Genomic DNA, 19,089 nt, shown 5'->3' on the forward strand with positions numbered 1-19,089 from the left:
GAAGACAGAAAACTCTGAATCCGATTTTCTTTTACCATTTTGTTTCACACAATTCTTAGAAGTCCCCCTTGAGTTCTCTTGAGAAAATAGGTCTCTCAATCTTATACAAAGAGAACAATTACAGAATAGTCATGTTATGTCTGCACAGTGCATTTACAGTGCTGTATTGAGAGTAACATTAGCACACAGTTTGATAGTGCTGTTATTTTTGGGATATGCCTAATGTATTGTGACATGTGATTGTCTGATTGCTTGGTTCTGTAACGGTCACTTCAGTTTGAGATATGAAAAAACAACGGTTGATTAGAAATCGCTGTCGCAGAGATATCATTCTAAACACAATCAGTCACTTGAATGGTTGTTCCCACATCTATGGTTACATCTATGGCTATAAAAAAAAATCCATTCTCTTATTGATTGACGGTTTAAATCTGTCTGTGTGGTACAGTTTCTTCCCTCAAAGCTTTAGAGACTACTTTAGAGCCTCTAAAGACTCTACTTTAGAGGCTGCAGGTTAGTGGCTACTTTTGAGCCTCTAAAACCTCTAATTTAGATGCTGCAGGTTAGAGGCTACTTGATTCTAGAGCTTAGCCCTATGAGTCACACTCTCAGCACTACTGGTGCTATAAAAAACACTGGCTAACACTGTCTATTCCCCGCACCCCTCTCTCTCTCTCCTTAAATACCCAAAAGAGCAACTTGTGAAAAGGTGGAGTGAGAAGGTAACTTCATTTCGATGTGTCCATATGTCAATTTGGCCCTTATAGTAGGACTACGTATGACTATGAGTCTACGGATCCAGGTCGTATTATGTTGGTTGAAGGGTTCCCCGGTCCTTTTTTCTAAAGAGAGACGAACACGCTGTGAATCATTCATTTGTCCCTTCACACAGGATCATGGTTTTGTAAAGGATCGAGCTCATAAGCATTTACCCTCACCATCATGCAACCTTTCATATAATATAATATATCCTGTCATAGTCACCATGGTTGATATTGTGTTGTGTTTGAGGTTGTGTTTGTATTGAGAGTTGAGTTGAGTAGAATAGAGAGGAGACCTTCCTTATCTACATAACATAACCAGTCTGTATTGTTTTACATATCATGTAATGCATTGCATGTACCCAGTGTATTCAGAGAATAGTCATAAAAGTGAATTCTCATTGAATAGAGAATTGTTGCTCCCTGCAGTATGCCCTTGTTCATGTGGATCTCTAAGTAGTTTCTGCTGTGTTGCCAGATTGTGGCTTTGTATAGCCTAACTAGCACAGAAAGACTTTACCCATGCTGTTAAACAGCTCCCAGACTCAATCCCACCAACACTGACAAATATTCACTGCCTATCGATCTCAGATGCAAAGTGTCAGTCTTATGTCAATCCTGAATTGAGCGCCCGCTGATCAACCTATCAGATTGGCTCATTGGCTGTGCAGGGGCTACTGAGAATAAGCTGCTACCGTGGAACCTCTGATTGTCATCGGGTGGTTCTGCCAAAGCCTAGAGGGGATCAGAGCCCTTATCTATCTAGACATGCACACAGATCCCAATGATACTGTAGCTATGTCTCCCCATTCCATGTGAGGAATTTTCTCTCCATGTTCAACAAGAGCCTTAAAGGTTTGATGTGGAGCTCCCAGCCCAACATGTTCTGTCTGCCATGTCACAATGCCCAGGACTCTAGTATGGCTGTTATGTTTGTGTTGGACATACAGTGGGGCAAAAAAGGATTTAGTCAGCCACCAATTGTGCAAGTTCTCCCACTTAAAAAGATGAGAGAGGCCTGTAATTTTCATCATAGGTACAATTCAACTATGACAGACAAAATTAGGGGGAAAAAATCCAGAAAATCACATTGTAGGATTTTTAATGAATTTATTTGCAAATTATGGTGGAAAATAAGTATTTGGTCACCTACAAACAAGCAAGATTTCTGGCTCTCACAGACCTGTAACTTCTTCTTTAAGAGGCTCCTCTGTCCTCCACTCGTTACCTGTATTAATGGCCAAGACCAAAGAGCTGTCAAAGGACACCAGAAACAAAATTGTAGACCTGCACCAGGCTGGGATGACTGAATCTGCAATAGGTAAGCAGCTTGGTTTGAAGAAATCAACTGTGGGAGCAATTAACTCCCACAATGGAAGACATACAAGACCACTGATAATCTTGCTCGATCTGGGGCCCCACGCAAGATCTCACCCCGTGGGGTCAAAATGATCACAGGAACGGTGAGCAAAAATCCCAGAACCACACGGGGGGACCTAGTGAATGACCTGCAGAGAGCTGGGACCAAAGTAACAAAGCCTACCATCAGTAACACACTATGCCGCCAGGGACTCAAATCCTGCAGTGCCAGATGTGTCCCCCTGCTTAAGCCAGTACATGTCCAGGCCCATCTGAAGTTTGCTAGAGAGCATTTGGATGATCCAGAAGAAGATTGGGAGAATGTCATATGGTCAGATGAAACCAAAATATAACTTTTTGGTAAAAACTCAACTCGTCATGTTTGAGGACAAAGAATGCTGAGTTGCATCCAAAGAACACCATACCTACTGTGAAGCATGGGGGTGGAAACATCATGCTTTGGGGCTGTTTTTCTGCAAAGGGACCAGGACGACTGATCCATGTAATGGAAAGAATGAATGGGGCCATGTATCGTGAGATTTTGAGTGAAAACCTCCTTCCATCAGCAAGGGCATTGAAGATGAAACATGGCTGGGTCTTTCAGCATGACAATGATCCCAAAAACACCGCCCGGGCAATGAAGGAGGGGCTTCGTAAGAAGCATTTCAAGGTCCTGGAGTGGCCTAGCCAGTCTCCAGATCGCAGTCCGTGTTGCTCAGCAACAGCCCCAAAACATCACTGCTCTAGAGGGAATCTGCATGGAGGAATGGGCCAAAATTCCAGCAACAGTGTGTGAAAACCTTGTGAAGACTTACAGAAAACGTTTGACCTCTGTCATTGCCAACAAAGGGTATATAACAAAGTATTGAGATAAACTTTTGTTATTGACCAAATACTTATTTTCCACCATAATTTGCAAATAAATTCTTTAAAAATCCTACAATGTGATTTTCTGGATTTTTTTCTCATTTTGTCTGTCATAGTTGAAGTGTACCTATGATGAAAATTACAGGCCTCTCTCATCTTTTTAAGTGGGAGAACTTGCACAATTGGTGGCTGACTAAATACTTTTTGCCCCACTGTAAGTGAGCCCTTGTCAAATCAATAATGTCCTTTCCCCCTGATTATCTGTAGATGAGCCATTCACACAGGTTTCAGTCTGTGGGCCTGAGTGACCACTTGTTTGGCCCACACACAAAGGATTCATCAATCAAAAAGATAGCGGTTAATTGGGTTGGTTCCATAATGATGTTGTTTTTGTGTGCCTTTAAATGTAATTACATTTTGACAAAGCGGAAGGTCAACATGTGGATATCTTTATTATGTGGATATCTTATTATTTAATTATAATTTTGCAGAATGCCCATTTGATTGCCAGTCGTTAATGAAAAGCATTCTTGACATTTCAGTGGTTTGTAGAGCATCCTGAACATACATAACGTAATAAATAATAGAATGAATTACTTCCAGTGTATGTCCCAAAACCACAATAATATTGAGAAATGACAACTGTGGAAAATACAATTGGATTAGAGAAAAAAAAAAAAAACACACACACACACACACACACACATACACACACACACACACACACACACAGTAGGCCATATACACTACAGTCCATGCACATAATCAAGTCAATCTCCCGTAGGACCAACGAGATCATTTAAACAATCTGTATTCTGATGGACTGGCAGGATCGTCACCAAACATGGCTAAATAGATAACACTTGTGGACTAATTGATAACAACGGCATTCAAATTACATTTAATAAAAATGCCTGCCTTCTATTTTGAAAAAGATATCATGGCAGAGTCAGTTCACTCAATCCTGAAGAAATGAGATCAAGAAAGCAAGCTGTGAGACTCCAGGGTCCCACAGATGGATACACTTTACAGCAGCAGTCTAGGCTGGCTGATGTCATTTGATAGATACCAGTAGGTTAACCAATCTATAAGGATGATAATGACATCAGCGGCAGGATGAGTCCCCGGCGACGGAATGGGATATATTTTTTTTATAGATATGAGTCATAAATCCATTTTTTATCTCCATCACAATTGGCTTTGGAAAGAACTGTGTCATTCTGGCTCCCTGGGAGTCTGATGATTGGGTATTTGCAGTCCTTTAGCCTCCCTGAATATGGAGATTTATTTATTTATTTTTTTTTTATTTTACCTTTATTTAACCAGGCAAGTCAGTTAAGAACAAATTCTTATTTTCAATGACGGCCTGGGAACAGTGGGTTAACTGCCTGTTCAGGGGCAGAACGACAGATTTGTACCTCGTCAGCTCGGGGGTTTGAACTCACAACCTTCCGGTTACTAGTCCAACGCTCTAACCACTAGGCTACCCTGCCGATGAGGAGATGAGAATCTAGGTGGGATCGGGACCCACTTTTTCCTCATTGGTGCTGTGGTGTGTTAAGCTAGCCTGGCCAGGGGAAGACTGATATAATAACATTAAGTGATTATTTATGCAGCCTGCCTCGGTAGAATTCTGTCTACCTGGATTTACCAACCCCTTTCTCTCCCTCCACCGTTACCATAGAGACCCCTCCATCCCCTAACAGCAAGGAGCCTTTCGCTGCTGGGGCTCGCTGGCTTCTCACAAGAGAAACACAGTGTTGAGCAACGCCGTCAGTCCCTGTTAAGGTTCGGGCACCTGTGATGTGTGTGTGTGTGTGTTTGTGTGAGAGTGAAAGTGAGAGTGAGAGTAAGAGAGACAGATATTCACTTGGCTGTGAGTGTTTCCTTGGCACGTTGACTCGTTTTTTGTCACTGGGACTTGATGACTGAGACAGAGGGACATCCAGTTGGGAGGCCAGCCACGTCTAATTGAAATGAGCTGCTCACCTGGGAGAAGGCTTCTCCCTGACTGTGATGCTTTGCTAACTATCACCAGTCAGAGCTGCAAGTGTATACCTAACAGACAAGTATTGCATCTGAGACACAAGCAGGTATCTGGTGTTAGTAGTTTGCTCGGTTAAAACGGCATCAGGTGTCTATGACCTTGGGGAAACATGAAACGGTGCACACAGTTGACCAATATATAACAAATCTCTCTCACAAAAGCCTCCCCTGAGAAATGAAAATGTGAAATGAAAACAGTACTTCTTATCATGTGGGTTTAACTATGGTGTCGCTGTATAGGAAATAGTGGCATGAGATTCAAACCCACTTCATTCATAGGCAGTAACTCTTTTGACCCATATCCAAGGGGCACTGCAATCCAGAACCGTCCTCACTGGTTGCATCATAGACATATGAATACCTACATCGATGATACTATTGACATTCTAACTAACTCTGTCTCGACCAGTTACATTGAGTTAATTCCTATTACAAATATATTGTCTAGCTAGCTGTTATTAGCTAGCTGTCACTTTCACTGTTTTAAGAGAAGGCAGAACACAGAGCTGCCAGTCTGTCTCTCTTCCTCTTCCCTCAGAGATGTGACAAAAAAAATACATTTGCTGTCAGCTGATGAAAAGAATGTATATCTGTCCCCTGAAAAAACTTTGCCATCAATCAAACCCTCTCTCTTGTATCCATGTCATTTCTTGTCTTTTAGTGCCTTTTAGTTTTTTCTCTACCTCTACATTGTACTGTTGCTGCGTCTACTGGTGTCAGCCACCATACAAGCTGGTCAGAGGCTGGAGAGTGACTCATACTCACTGGGGTGGAACCTAACGATGGCCTTGTTCTTTAGAAATCTCACATCGTGTCACAGTTTAAATAGGACCCTTAAGAACAAAGTCAGGGATGAATTAGATGTCTGTGGTGATGATACTTCTATCTTAGCAGCACTTCTCTCTGCTACAGTAGATGGGGGTCGGTGGAGGAGGATTTGAGAGAGCATTGCTTTAATGAGAGTTATTGCTTGTCACAACAGTGGCCAACCAGCAAGTCTATGATGAAATCAAACAGCATACGATATCAGTCAGCCTTGGACAGAAATAGCACGTACCTTCTGCCATGGGTTGAGCATAATTGAGTTAAGAGGGTGTGATTACTGTGATTAGTCCTGTGTTTATGTAGCCAAAGGGAAGCTCCTCAAGTAGATATATCACATCTGTGGTAGATACTGTATATCCAACTATAGTTCAAATAAACACTGGGATAAACAATTACAAGGATTTTCAGACATTTACTGAACATTGTTGTACAACCTGACACATGTTTTAGGCTCATGTTCATGTGAATTATTCTCCTTGTGACCCCAGGTAGTGAATGAGCATGACGACGTTGCTGGACCTGAAGAGCAGTGTTCTGAGGCAGGTGCAGAGGAGCCAGTCTCTGAGGGGGAGGAGGGAGCCATCAGCCTCAGCAGCCAGCAGCATCCCCGTCACACACTGCCCTGACCAGTTACCTCACGGGTGAGTCTCACACACTGCCCTGACCAACTATCTCACGGGTGAGTCTCACACACTGCCCAGACCAACTACCTCACGGGTGAGTCTCACACACTGCCCTAACCAACTATCTCACGGGTGAGTCTCACACACTGCCCTAACCAACTATCTCACGGGTGAGTCTCACACACTGCCCAGACCAGCTACCTCACGGGTGAGGCTCAATGGCACACAGAATCAACAGCAGTTATAATCGCTCACATGCATGTAAACACGGATATTCACTCACACACTCATTCACTCAGGTAGTAATAATAATAATATAGCACTTTTCATTACAACATAGAATCTCAAAGCGCTTGCAAATAAACTATTTATTAAAAATGGAAAGCGAAAGCTGTCTCTAGTCAGGCAGTTTGAAATGAGTGGAGAGAGGGATATTGATGGTAGCCAGGGAGAAATTCAGTCTGACGGATACAGCTGCACACACACAAGCATTCAGACTGGATGAAGAAAAGGTTCTTCTGTCTCTGAGAAGAAGGCCTAGTCTGGTGCGGGGGACTATAAATATTCTGGACAAACCCAATATGTTTAATGTGTCCCTCTCCTCTACTCCAGAGATGGGACCTGTTTCTAAAATGCCTCGATCAGTCTGGTCTTCCCCAAGGAGACATCAAACATCCCAAAATACCAACAGCTACATGCACAGTCAGACACTCAGTGAACGGGGAACATTTTTTGGGGGGGGGGAACAACACTTAGAAATACTTAAATGGTCTATAATTTATCTTTAATATGTAACTCTAGAACTTTTCAGAACTTTTATTGAAAAAGAACGAACCAAATGAATCCAATACGTGTCAACAGAATTTTCTTATGTTATTGATTAACACATTTATTTGATTGATTAACCCCAAACTGAGATGGTTGTGATGAGCTGTCATCCTAAGAATATTGGCAGATGAATTGTCCACAGCAGAATTGACAGGCGCAGGTGAATAAATCAATTGTTTTTCCATTCGTCCTTTGGAGCGAGTCTTCTGTTTTGATTCCTCTTCAGCTGAATGTCAAAGCCATAAGTAATGGGCATGTGAACCTTGAGGTTTCTATAGCAACCCAACAACGTCTGTTTGTTACAGCCTGCTCCTAAAATATGAACAGCTAGATTGTTAATGACGGCGCCTATTTTATTTGTGAGGGAGAAAAACACCTGTGATGCTCTGAGCAGAACCTTTTGTAATTATTACTTTGATCTGTTGAATTATTAAACACTGGCTCTTTAAAAGACTTGAGGAGCTACAGCGACCCAACACTATTGATACACAGGGGAGATTGGGGTGGGTTCTCTCAGGGGTGGGTTCTCTCAGGGGTGGGTTCTCTCAGGGGTGGGTTGTCTCAAGGGTGGGTTGTCTCAGGGGTGGGTTGTCTCAGGGGTGGGTTGTCTCAGGGGTGGGTTCTCTCAGGGGTGGTTTGTCTCAGGGGTGGGTTGTCTCAGGGGTGGGTTGTCTCAGGGGTGGGTTGTCTCAGGGGTGGGTTGTCTCAGGGGTGGGTTGTCTCAGGGGTGGTTTGTCTCAGGGGTGGTTTGTCTCAGGGGTGGTTTGTCTCAGGGGTGGGTTGTCTCAGGAGTGGGTTGTCTCAGGGGTGGGTTGTCTCAGGGGTGGGTTGTCTCATAGGTTGGTTGTCTCATTAGTTGATTGTATCGTGAGTTGGTTGTCACAGTGCTAATTACTCCCAATTTAAATGGCTAATTACTCCCAATCTAATATTGTTAAGGGTAACGTGGGAATTTGATAAAATAACTCATCCACCCACCTGGTCAATTTATGTCAGCATAACGAAACATTGAGGTGAGGAGAATTTGTGTATTTTTGCTAGGTAAATCTATCGACCTACAGTGCATTTGTAAAGTATTCAGACCCCTTGACTTTTTTCACATTTTGTTACGTTACAGCCTAATTCTAAAACTGATTAAATAAAATGTGTTCCTCATCAATCTACACACAATACCCCATAATGACAAAGCAAAACCGTTTTTTAGACATTTTTGCAAATGTATTTAAATAAAAAGAAAAACAGAAATACCTTATTTACATAAGTATTCAGACCCTTTGCCATGAGACTCGAAATTGAGCTCAGGTGCATCCTGTTTCCATTGATCATCCTTGAGATGTTTCTGCAACTTGGAGTCCACCTGTGGTAAATTCAATTGATTGGGCATGATTTGGAAAGGCACACACCTGGGTCCCACAGTTGACAGTGCATGTCAGAGCATAAACCAAGCCATGAGGTTGAAGGAATTGTCCATAGAGGTCCGAGACAGGATTATGTCGAGACACAGATATGGGGAAAAGTACCAACAAATGGCTGCAGGATTGAAGGTCCCCAAGAACAAAGCGGCCTCCGTCATTATTAAATGGAAGAAGTTTGGAACCATCGAGACTCTTCCTAGAGCTGGCCATCCGGCCAAACTGAGCAATCGGGGGAGAAAGGCCTTGGTCAGGGAGGTGACCAAGAACCCAATGGTCATTCTGACAGAGCTTTAGAGTTACTCTGTGGAGATGTCAGAAGGATAACCATCTCTGCAGAACTCCACCAATCAGGCCTTTATGGAAGAGTGGTCAGACTGAAGCCACTCCTCAGTAAAAGGCACATGACAGCCCGATTGGAGTTTGCCAAAAGGCACCTAAAGACTCTCAGACCATGAGAAACAAGATTCTCGGATCTGATGAAACAAAGATTGAACTCTTTGACCTGAATGCCAAGCATCATGTCTGGAAGAAACCTAGCACAATCCCTACGGTGAAGCATGGTGGTGGCAGCATCATGCTGTGGGGATGTTTTTCAGCGGAAGGGTCTGGGAGGCTAGTCAGGATCGAGGGGAAAGATAAACAGAGCAAAGTACAGAGATCCTTGATGAGAACCTGCTCCAGAGCGCTCAGGACCTCAGACTGGGGCGAGGGTTCACCTTCCAACAGGACAACAACCCTGAGCACACAGCCAAGACAACGCAGGAGTGGCCCAGCCAGAGCCCATGTAAATATGATATTTCCGTTTTTTTTATTTGTAATAAATTAGCAACAATTTCTAAACCTGTTTTTGCTTTGTCATTATTGGGTGTTGTGTATAGATTGAAGCGGGGGGAAAAGACAATGTAATCACTTTTAGAATAAAGCTGTTACGTAAAATGTGAAAAAAGTCTGTCTGATTTACATGGGGGGGGGGGGGGGGGGGCGGTTGGTTGTCATTATCAACTCCATTATAATACATCCCAAGCTCTTTTGTGCTTTTTTTTTGTTGTGTTTTCAGCTTCCTTCATTGCCTCTCTTTCACAAATATATTTTCTGCCACACACCCACACACACATGCATGTGCAAACACACGCATACACACACACACACACATTTACTTAATGTCATACGGTATTCTCACGGCATATAAAGCTTCATTTTGTTCTGAATATTGTTAAGTCAAAGAAAGACTTTGCTATTTACAAGACTCGACTATGTATCCTATATATCTTCATTTCCTGTTACTAAAGGAATGAGCTAGTAGCGAACAACCGAACTCGTACTGTGACATCCAACCCCGTGTTGGGGCTGAGTGTGTTTGATGGCTTAACTCCATACTGGGATAAGATTTATTTTAAAGGCTCCCCATTTCAACCCAAGACATTGTTCTTTCTCCTAATATTAAAACAAGTCTTATAAATGCTTCCCATCTGAAACAGTTGGGAACAGTTTGTTTATATACTATGACAACATTTTGTGATGTTTGGTCATCTGCACGGGTTTTTTTGGGCTGTTTGTGCACACAAAAATGTCTCTCGAGGCAAGCCGAAGTCAGTAGCCTAAGTCTAAGGATTCTAGGAGTCTAAGGATTCTAGCCTAAGGATTCTTCAATGAAGTGTTTGTCATTCAACGAGAGACGACTCGTTTTCATGCAAATTATTTCACTTGAGAAATACTGCACCAAATGTCTTCGATCTAAAATCTCAACAAAAATAAAAAATGTACGACACATTTCATGAGTGAGTTTGAGGAAGAGTATACTGGCTATGGCATCTCAAGATGAACAAACAGTACTATTGCTACTTTTTTTCAAGCAAATGTCTTTTAAGGGAGTATGCAAGCACACTCGTTTGGTTCGACCGAGGCATGCTGACACCTTAACAGTACCGGTGCTGTGAAACACAAGAGTAAAAAAATAAGTGTGACAATCAACCCCGGTCTCCCCTTTATCAACCCAGCTATGGGAGATGAATTGGATCAGTATCATGTCAATCTGACCCATTGATTTGCACTGAAAATGTGACATTCTCCCTCCATCCATTTTGTACCTTCCTGGACTGCAACGAGAGAGATTATAATTAGACCTGGCCCCTGTGTCACCATGATGGCTCTAAACGATCACTCACTCTATCACCACTTGGAGAGAAGAAGGAGGGAGATGGAGGAAGGAGATAGAGAGAGACTTGTCTTCCTCTGCCAGGCAGGCAGCAACCATGGTCGTCGTCTCCCACTGAAGAATGCTAGACTGAACCCTGAGTGAAGTCTGACTGAGCCGCTGGACGCTCATCATTAGGTTGCATGAAAGCCCGTTTGTGTCCATCATTAGCCATAGAGAGGGATCGAGAGAGAGCCGACACCTATGATCCACACTGGCGCTCATTCCTAAAGATGCAAATGAGGCATGGCTAAAGCACCGGTGTCCGGCCCAGTGTAGACGACCCAGGGTGTAAATTACCCAGATGGGCGTCTGACGTAACGTCAGTTCCAGGTCAGAGACAAACACACATGGGGGAAAAGATTATAAGCAGTTGTTTCTTCAGTCAGAACTAAATAATCACAATGTAGGTTCTCATCCATGGTTGGAAGGAAGCCATTATATGTTAGTCGTGCTTAAAGAGACATCACATGTAGGAAGTACTGTAGATCCCCAGTGAGGAAATGTACCCTGAAGAGGAGATTATTAACCAATAGACAGACATTTCCTGAGGGTGATTGTATTTTCTAATGACTATGACTTGCTCTTTTCAAAGTCCTGTCCTCACCTTAAACACGCGCCATCATTATTCAGGCATTACCGGATTATTCCCAGCTCATTGATTTGTAACACCATTAGAGGGATTTGAATGTCTTAATTCATTATCATTAATATTAAAGAATGCAGGAAAGACCGGAACACTCACACCTAGCAAACATTCTCGATGTGGTGTTTTGGGAAATACTTTCTGAGGCTTTGAAGCTGCATCCTCATAACCCTCAGGATGACTATTCATATGGGGACACAGGCTATGTAAGATACATGTAAGAGAAAACATTTATTTTGTAAAATAGTTTTTTTTTCTGTCATGTTTCAGCATATACCCAAACACATGAAGTATTCCTCTGTATTCATCTGTATATGTTCGAGTCTGCATGTCTAGTTGCCTGTTTCAGCTCATAATTCACCTTTTAGACAGCAAAACATGAGCAAAGCTTTTGAATAAATATTCAAAATAAAATGGAATATTAATAATAAACTGTATTGGAAGAAGCTGTTTCCTAGCAACATAAAATTGTGTGTGTGTGTGTGTGTGTGTGTGTGTGTGTGTGTGTGTGTGTGTGAGAGAGATAAATACAGAGAGAGAGCTAGAGAGAGCGAGTGAGACAGAGGGAGAGGAATAGAGAGAGGAGGGAGACAGAGAGGGAGAGAGAAAGAGATTGACTGACTCACACAGACCCCTATAATTTGTGATTGTGGGTTTTTCTTAATCACAAATCTGCAAAGAGAACCCAGATGTCAGAAAACACAATTACAAAGGTTAAAAGCGAAAGGTGCCAGTGGTACACTGAACATTGAGCCAAAGTCTTGTTTTGGATACATGGTGTTAAATGTTGATAGACTCAAATAACCTATTTAATCACCACATGACTCATGATGTAACCAACCTGGTAACAAAGCAGACAAGCTTGGCATGCCTTCACAAAAATGTCAGGTTAGCTGTCAGATATGAAAGTACCTATTTAATGGGGCTGACACGTTACAGGACTACCATTTTCCAACATAAATAAAATATCTGTACCTTGAATTCTGTCACTGTATTGAAGGAATGTTTTTCATGCTCATTAATTAGATGTCTACAGAAATGAGGTATTTTAGCTCTTTGGGGATTCTGTCAAGCTTCCATTGTAAAGACAGACGGGCATTCTCATTCCTCTGTCATCCTCGTCCTGTACTAAACGTACCCTGGCCACAAATAATCAGGGGTGTTACCAACCACCACCTCCTGCTCCCTGGAGACAGTGTCTCAGACAGGGGCGTGGAATGCAATGCATGGGGAGATCAGTGGGCGCTGTGTCGGCTGCCAGCAGACTGCCACGCACCCGCTGTGATGTGACAGGCAGCGCTAATAAAGGTGCGTGACTGAGAGGGGGCCATGTGGACAGCTCCTCTGTCCTCTCTCTGCATAATGAGACAGGGGGTCTGAGCTAGGAGGGGGGGGGGGGGGGGGTGGAGTGGAGGTGTCAGGCCTGTATTGTTGCCTGGTGCTCTGCCATACAACTCATTCTAGAACACTCCTCTAGTCTGGGGAGGGAGGAAAAGAGGGGAGGGGGAGGGGGTATTCCCAAGGTGTTCAGTTGTGCCAGTGAATCCCTCCAACCACGAATGTGCCTCATCACCATGGCGACTGGGGATATGAAATTAGCAAGTGGCAGGAGTCCAGGAATTCACCAGCTCAGAGAGAGAATTAGAATTAGAATAACGGTAACGGTAAGGTAACGTTCGATGGCAGACATGGTAGGATGGCTTTGAATCTTTGTTGAACTTCATATTAAGTGTAGTGCAGTGAGATGATTCTTATTGAATCACCACAGATGGGCTGCTGTCTCACCTTCTATCCACTGTCTGTTTATACTGGTCTTAGGCTACCATAAATTCCCAGACACACACGTTATTTAAGTGATAATGCCAGAGAAGCCGTTATTTGGAGGATGTATTGGCACGGGTGTTGTTAGGCCCGAGACGAAGTTGGGGGCTGGCAAACTGTAGCAATATATCCTCCAACCACCGGCTTCGAGGGCGATATCACGTTTATAAAACGGGTTCTCAACATATTCAAATAATGCTTAACATATTTTAATTTAAATGAATTTATTCATACTATTTCATCCTTCCACAAGATATAGTCCCGAAACAAATCTAGGGTTGCTGCCCAAGCCGGCTGGTCGTTCGTTCTATCGGTTCGGTTGCCAGAGACGCGACCCAGTCATTCAGTCTTTTTGTTTTGTATCTATGGACGCGACCCAGTCGTTCGTTCTAAATGTTCCATTGGCATACTGGCTGGCAACGTTCTTATCCCTTGCTTGCTAACTAGCCAACTATGACTAATTTACAGTCACGTCAAACAGTGCAGACAGAATAACAATAGCAATTTGTTTATACTGTTTTCTAGTGACATTTAACAATAAGCTAATGAGGCATGATTTCGCTGGCATAGAAAATGTGCTCTCTCGTTAGGACACTGTTGTTTAGAGGAGCTAGCCAACAACACAGCTAACACAATAACTTGAAACTGAAGCTGGAAAGACTGCAAACTAGCTGCACTTAATTTAGTTGGACCTTTTTTCAATTAACATTTCTTTGTAAATATCTATAAAAAACGCTGCATGCCTCTCTCTTGTCCCGACCCCTACACGTTCATTACTACGGGACAGTTGGATGAACATTGAAACAATGTTGCAAATGTTGGTTTATACATATCTCCCCGTTGAAAACTAAATGTTAGTCTAAAAGAAATGTGAGATAATGTCAAGATGCTTTTTATAGTGGAGATCAAGTGTATAACTTTCCTGCTTGGGTTTATGAGACAGTGGATTGCACAGTCAGATGGAACAGAATAAATAGGAATTTTAATGTCATAGATTTAGCCGGTGGTAACTTGTGGAATAGACACGTCTGGAATGCGCTTTTTAACCAATCAGCATTCAGGATTAGACCCACCTGTTGTATAATGACAGACAATTCCCCTCAGACTTGTTGCTGCAGGAAGGAATGTCTGTTTAGTCTAGTGAAAGGACAGGGCTACTGAATCATGTATAATGTAACAGTTTGTTCATGATACTCTACTGTATGTGCTGCTGGTTGTGATTGACAGCTCAGCATTAGGTCTCCTTTAGTCTTTTGCTAAATGGAAACCAGGCATTAAGAAAGCATTTCTCTATATAGACCCGTTAGGACAGTTTTGTTTCTATAATCTTAACAGAAAATTCATAAATCATATTTAACAGAACGTGTCAAATGATAATTTAATTGACAGTGTTATCCCTCTGTATGTTTTACAGGCTGTCTGAGGGGAATGGAGAGTTCTTTGTGCGTATGAATGGCATCCTCCAGAAACAAGAGAATCTGCTGCGTGCTGCCCAGGCTGAGGTAAACCCTAAACCTCCTTATGTTTATTTAAAGGGGCAGTGCAGTCAAAAATGCGATTTTCTTGTAATTTTATTATTATTTTTAAGTAGGATAATGCCCTTTTAGTTTTGGATCTTTAAAAAACGAACAACAAAAAATGACTGGAATTTCAGCCTGTTCAGGTGGGATGGAGTTTTTGGCCCACTGCATGACATCACAATCTGATCTGATTATTCTGACCAATGACCAGTCATCTTTTATTTGCATATGTATCCTCTTACTTTGAAGGGGTAGGCTCTAGAGTCTAGACTATCCTATCTGCCAGTCAGGGCTGTGCATATAAATATATTTACATTTGTGTCAACACGTCCACAAAATCAGATTGAGCAATGATAAAAAGTATATTTTGAGTTATTTTCATGTATTAACCACACACAGGGATTTTTTTAGACAGTGATGAAAAAAAAAGACTGCATGGGGGATTTAAGCAGGAAGTTCCTTGAAATGAAAATCCTTTTTTTTAAAGGAGACTATAGAGGAAAGGTCTTGGGTAGTATACACATACTTTGCTCTCGCCGGTCCCCTCTGCTATGCCTATGTAACGGGGGTCAATGTGCTGCCAACAGCTTAACTTCCTCCACTGTCCCACACTGGGCTCGAACCAGCGATCCTCTGCTTCGCAACACACGTGACCGCCCTCCTTAACAACGTTCCACCCGAAACGTACTGTCTGGATCCCTCGGTCTGGTACATTTCAAGCTATTTGTGGAGCTAGCTTACGGTACGTTCGTAACTCTGTGTTACACAGTGGGCTGTGGGGACAGACGGACAAGGTTGAGAAGGACGCGCAAAAGGCTGGAGGCTCAGCTGTCAGAAGAAGCTGCTCTCCATGGCTCTCTACCCCCTCACTTCCCACACAAGAGGAAATAGACTGGGACAGAATGGGGCGCTATTAAGATGTTTATCCGAGACCACTTGTTTTCCACCCTCTTCAGCTATTAAAGTGGTGAAAGGGGAACAAAAAGAAAATCAATGATGCATTCATTGCCTCTGTCTGATTGTGTGCCGCGTTTGAAGGCGAAAGTGTTTGGTTGGCGATAACGGCTCATTGTGACTTAACCTCACAACCCTTTCCAAGCCTTATTGAAGCAGTCATGGTGATGGAGCCTGCTTAAGGGAGATTGTGTGGCTCTGAGGTTTAAAGTTATCTCTCTGTGTGTCTCCGCAGTGCGAAGGGGAAGGTAACACAGCCGCACCACCAGCAGAGCACGTAGACCAGGCCTTCGTTCCAGAGAGGTCCAGCAGGAGAGAGGTGAGTAGCCTGGGCTCCCTAGGGTAGAACATTAAGCTCTAGCGATGGAGGGGTATTTTACTTGTTATTGGCCTTTTCTCATATTGTAACGCGATTCGTCTTCCTCTGTCGAGGAGTATGACGGATCGGACCATGTTGATGTTTATTAACACTGAACACAAAAAAATAAAAAATAACAAGGAGAACGAACGAAAACAAAACAGTTCTGTCTGGTGATGACACAGAGACAGAAAACAATCACCCACAACTAAAATGGGGAAAACAGGCTACCTAAGTATGATTCTCAATCAGAGACAACGAACGACACCTGCTTAGAACCATACCAGGCCAAACACATAAATACTACATAGAAAAAAGAACATAGACTACCCACCCCAACTCACACCCTGACCAAACTAACACAAAGACATAATAAAGGAACTAAGGTCAGAACGTGACACATATCTAGCTCCCCAACTAGAATCTAGTGTTCTGACCCAGTTTGCCTCTATCCTCACACGGCTGTAGCTAGCTACACTGTTGCGTAAACCTCACACATGGTTAGCTACAGTAAGGTCACATCATTCTATTGACAGAGACATGTTTCCCAGCTCTTATTTAGCAGTGACCCTGCTTTAAGAAAGAAAAATGGTGGTTTAAGGCATTCACTGAGGTTGTTTTCTTCCAGCTGGACCTCCTGTATGAAGAGGCTGTTTACACGGTAGTCAACAGGGTGGGCGTGCCCTCGCCAGAGTACGTCACCAATGAAGGCGACATCTTCAGTTATCTACTGAAGGTACACACACTCCTTTGATCGGCTAAACAACCCACCTGGCCAAACTCTCTCTCACACACACACACACACACGGCAGAGACCAACAAACACTTACTCTCATACAGATAAGCACACACACACACTTATGAATGCACCCTAGTGTGCTGTAATTTACACTTCAAATACTGACCAATAAAATAGACAAGACCAGAAAGAGCCAAGTAAGCTGAAATAATTACTGCTGGAAAACCAACAGCAGAAATCAGATTGTCTCGTCATGTGACTCCTGTTGTAAACCCCTCCTCTAATCTCTGTCCTCACCAACTGATCCTAGAGGTTCAGTCCGGCGGTAGAGAGCCATGTTTGCTTTGAGACATCTGTAGGAGACTGAGCAGATGTGCTTTGGCTTAGAGCTGATTAAACATCAAAGCCCAGGCCCACTGAGTATTGATGTTCAGCTGTAATATTACATCCATTCAGACTCTGTCACTCCAAAGCTGCATCCTTGCTTCCTCTGTCGCTCTCTGCTTGAGGTGGTGGACCAGGGCACATGTCCCCATGCTTGAAGTGACCCCTGGTTCTCTTTGGCCTTTTGAAGATAGTGAGATTGAACCTGTACAGCCATCTTGGGTCGTGCTTATGAGAACGCAAATCATTGGCAAGGGATGTAATGCTTAACACCATTGTATTATTGTTTCAAATAGTTTTAAAGTTATGCTGTGGTTTATAAAGCATGCAGGTCAAAATTCAGGCAGGAGTACAGTTGGATGTGTATTGCAAATATGCTCACAGACCTATGAGGCTCTCTTGCAAAGAGCACCCTTTCCCACTGTCTTCCCTCTCCTAGGTATTTGATATGGGTCAGGAGGAACATGACATCATTCTGCAGAGAGTCCAAGAATCCAAGGTGAGATGCTTTGTTCCACTTCCCATCTTGTCAATTTCCATCTTCTGTCTCCTCTCCTGCCACTTCCTGTATCTCCCATCTGCAGACACACGCCATGTAAGCTGTATGAACAAGATAGCACAGCTGAGTTGTCACTGTGAGGATCTTCCTGTCTGCACCATATAATGTGCCTTTCTTTTGTGTTTAGCTATACACTGAGTTTACAAAACTGCTCTTTCCATGACATCTTTTCCACTGACCAGGTGAATCCAGGTGAAAGCTATGATCCATATTGATGTTACTTGTTCAATTCAATTCAATCAGTGTAGGTGAAGGGGAGGAGACAGGTTAAAGAAGGATTTTGAAGCCTTGAGACAATTGAGAACTGAATTGTGTGTGCCATTCAGAGGGTGAGTGGGCAAGACAACATATTTAAGTGCCTTTGAACGTGGCATGGTAGTCAGTGCCAGGTGCACCGGTTTGTGTCAAGAACTGAAGCGCTGATGGGTTTTTCACACTCAACAGTTTGTCATGTGTATCAAGACATCCAGCCAACTTGACACAGTTGTGTCAAATCATTGGAGTCAACATGGGCCAGCATCCCTGTGAAACGCTTTCGACACCTTGTAGAGTCCATGCCCCGATAAATTGAGGCTGGGGGGGGTGGAACTCAATATTAGGAAATTGATCCTAATGTTTGCTATACTCAGTGTATAGCATGTTGCATTCACAAGGTTAAAGTAAAATGCATGGAAAGCACTAACTAGCACTATGTACCCGGAGAGACTGAGCTGATGGAGTGTATTGATAGCCATAGTGAGGCTCACTGTGCACCAGGAGACATAATGATCTCTGAAAGCCCACTTTGTATGATGCCCTTGACTACCAGCAACCTTTCAAATGTCAGTTTGAAAGAGATGCTGGGCTCTTCTGCAAGACTCCTTGAAAGGTTGTGTGCAGAGAAGAACATATTGTGCCTTTTAACTCTTCCATCCTACAATGATCTCTGTTTCTCGCCGGCACAGCAGTGTCTTTCCACTATAGTGACACACAAAGCCCTGGCATTATACACCAGACAAAGAAAACACACATGGATTATTCTCTCTTGACAGACTCACGTCTCACACTGCAGTGATTGCTGGTATCTTGTTTACCACTGATGAAAGTGTATTTGTCGAGTTAAAGAATCAGAATCAAAATAAAGTTCACCGACCAGCTGTTGTTTTCAACGTGCACTCTATGCCATGTTCAAGGACCCGGTTTTGGAATGC

General features: G+C 43.0%; 1 protein-coding gene across 1 annotated transcript in view; it reads left to right on the plus strand.

The window, feature by feature from the left end:
• LOC110486329 (BAI1-associated protein 3-like) overlaps window positions 1-19,089 on the plus strand; it is a 37,395-nt gene that overhangs the window by 1,856 nt on the left and 16,450 nt on the right. The window contains exons 2-6 of the mRNA XM_036941042.2: window positions 6,347-6,499; window positions 14,800-14,887; window positions 16,095-16,178; window positions 16,846-16,953; window positions 17,780-17,839. Of these exons, the coding sequence (XP_036796937.1) occupies window positions 6,354-6,499; window positions 14,800-14,887; window positions 16,095-16,178; window positions 16,846-16,953; window positions 17,780-17,839 (486 nt within the window). The 5' untranslated portion in view covers window positions 6,347-6,353. The remainder of the gene's footprint in view (window positions 1-6,346; window positions 6,500-14,799; window positions 14,888-16,094; window positions 16,179-16,845; window positions 16,954-17,779; window positions 17,840-19,089) is intronic.

The sequence above is a fragment of the Oncorhynchus mykiss genome, chromosome 13 (genome assembly GCF_057628025.1).
Source record: "Oncorhynchus mykiss isolate SJ-2025 chromosome 13, ASM5762802v1, whole genome shotgun sequence".
NCBI classification, from domain to species: Eukaryota; Metazoa; Chordata; class Actinopteri; order Salmoniformes; family Salmonidae; genus Oncorhynchus; species Oncorhynchus mykiss.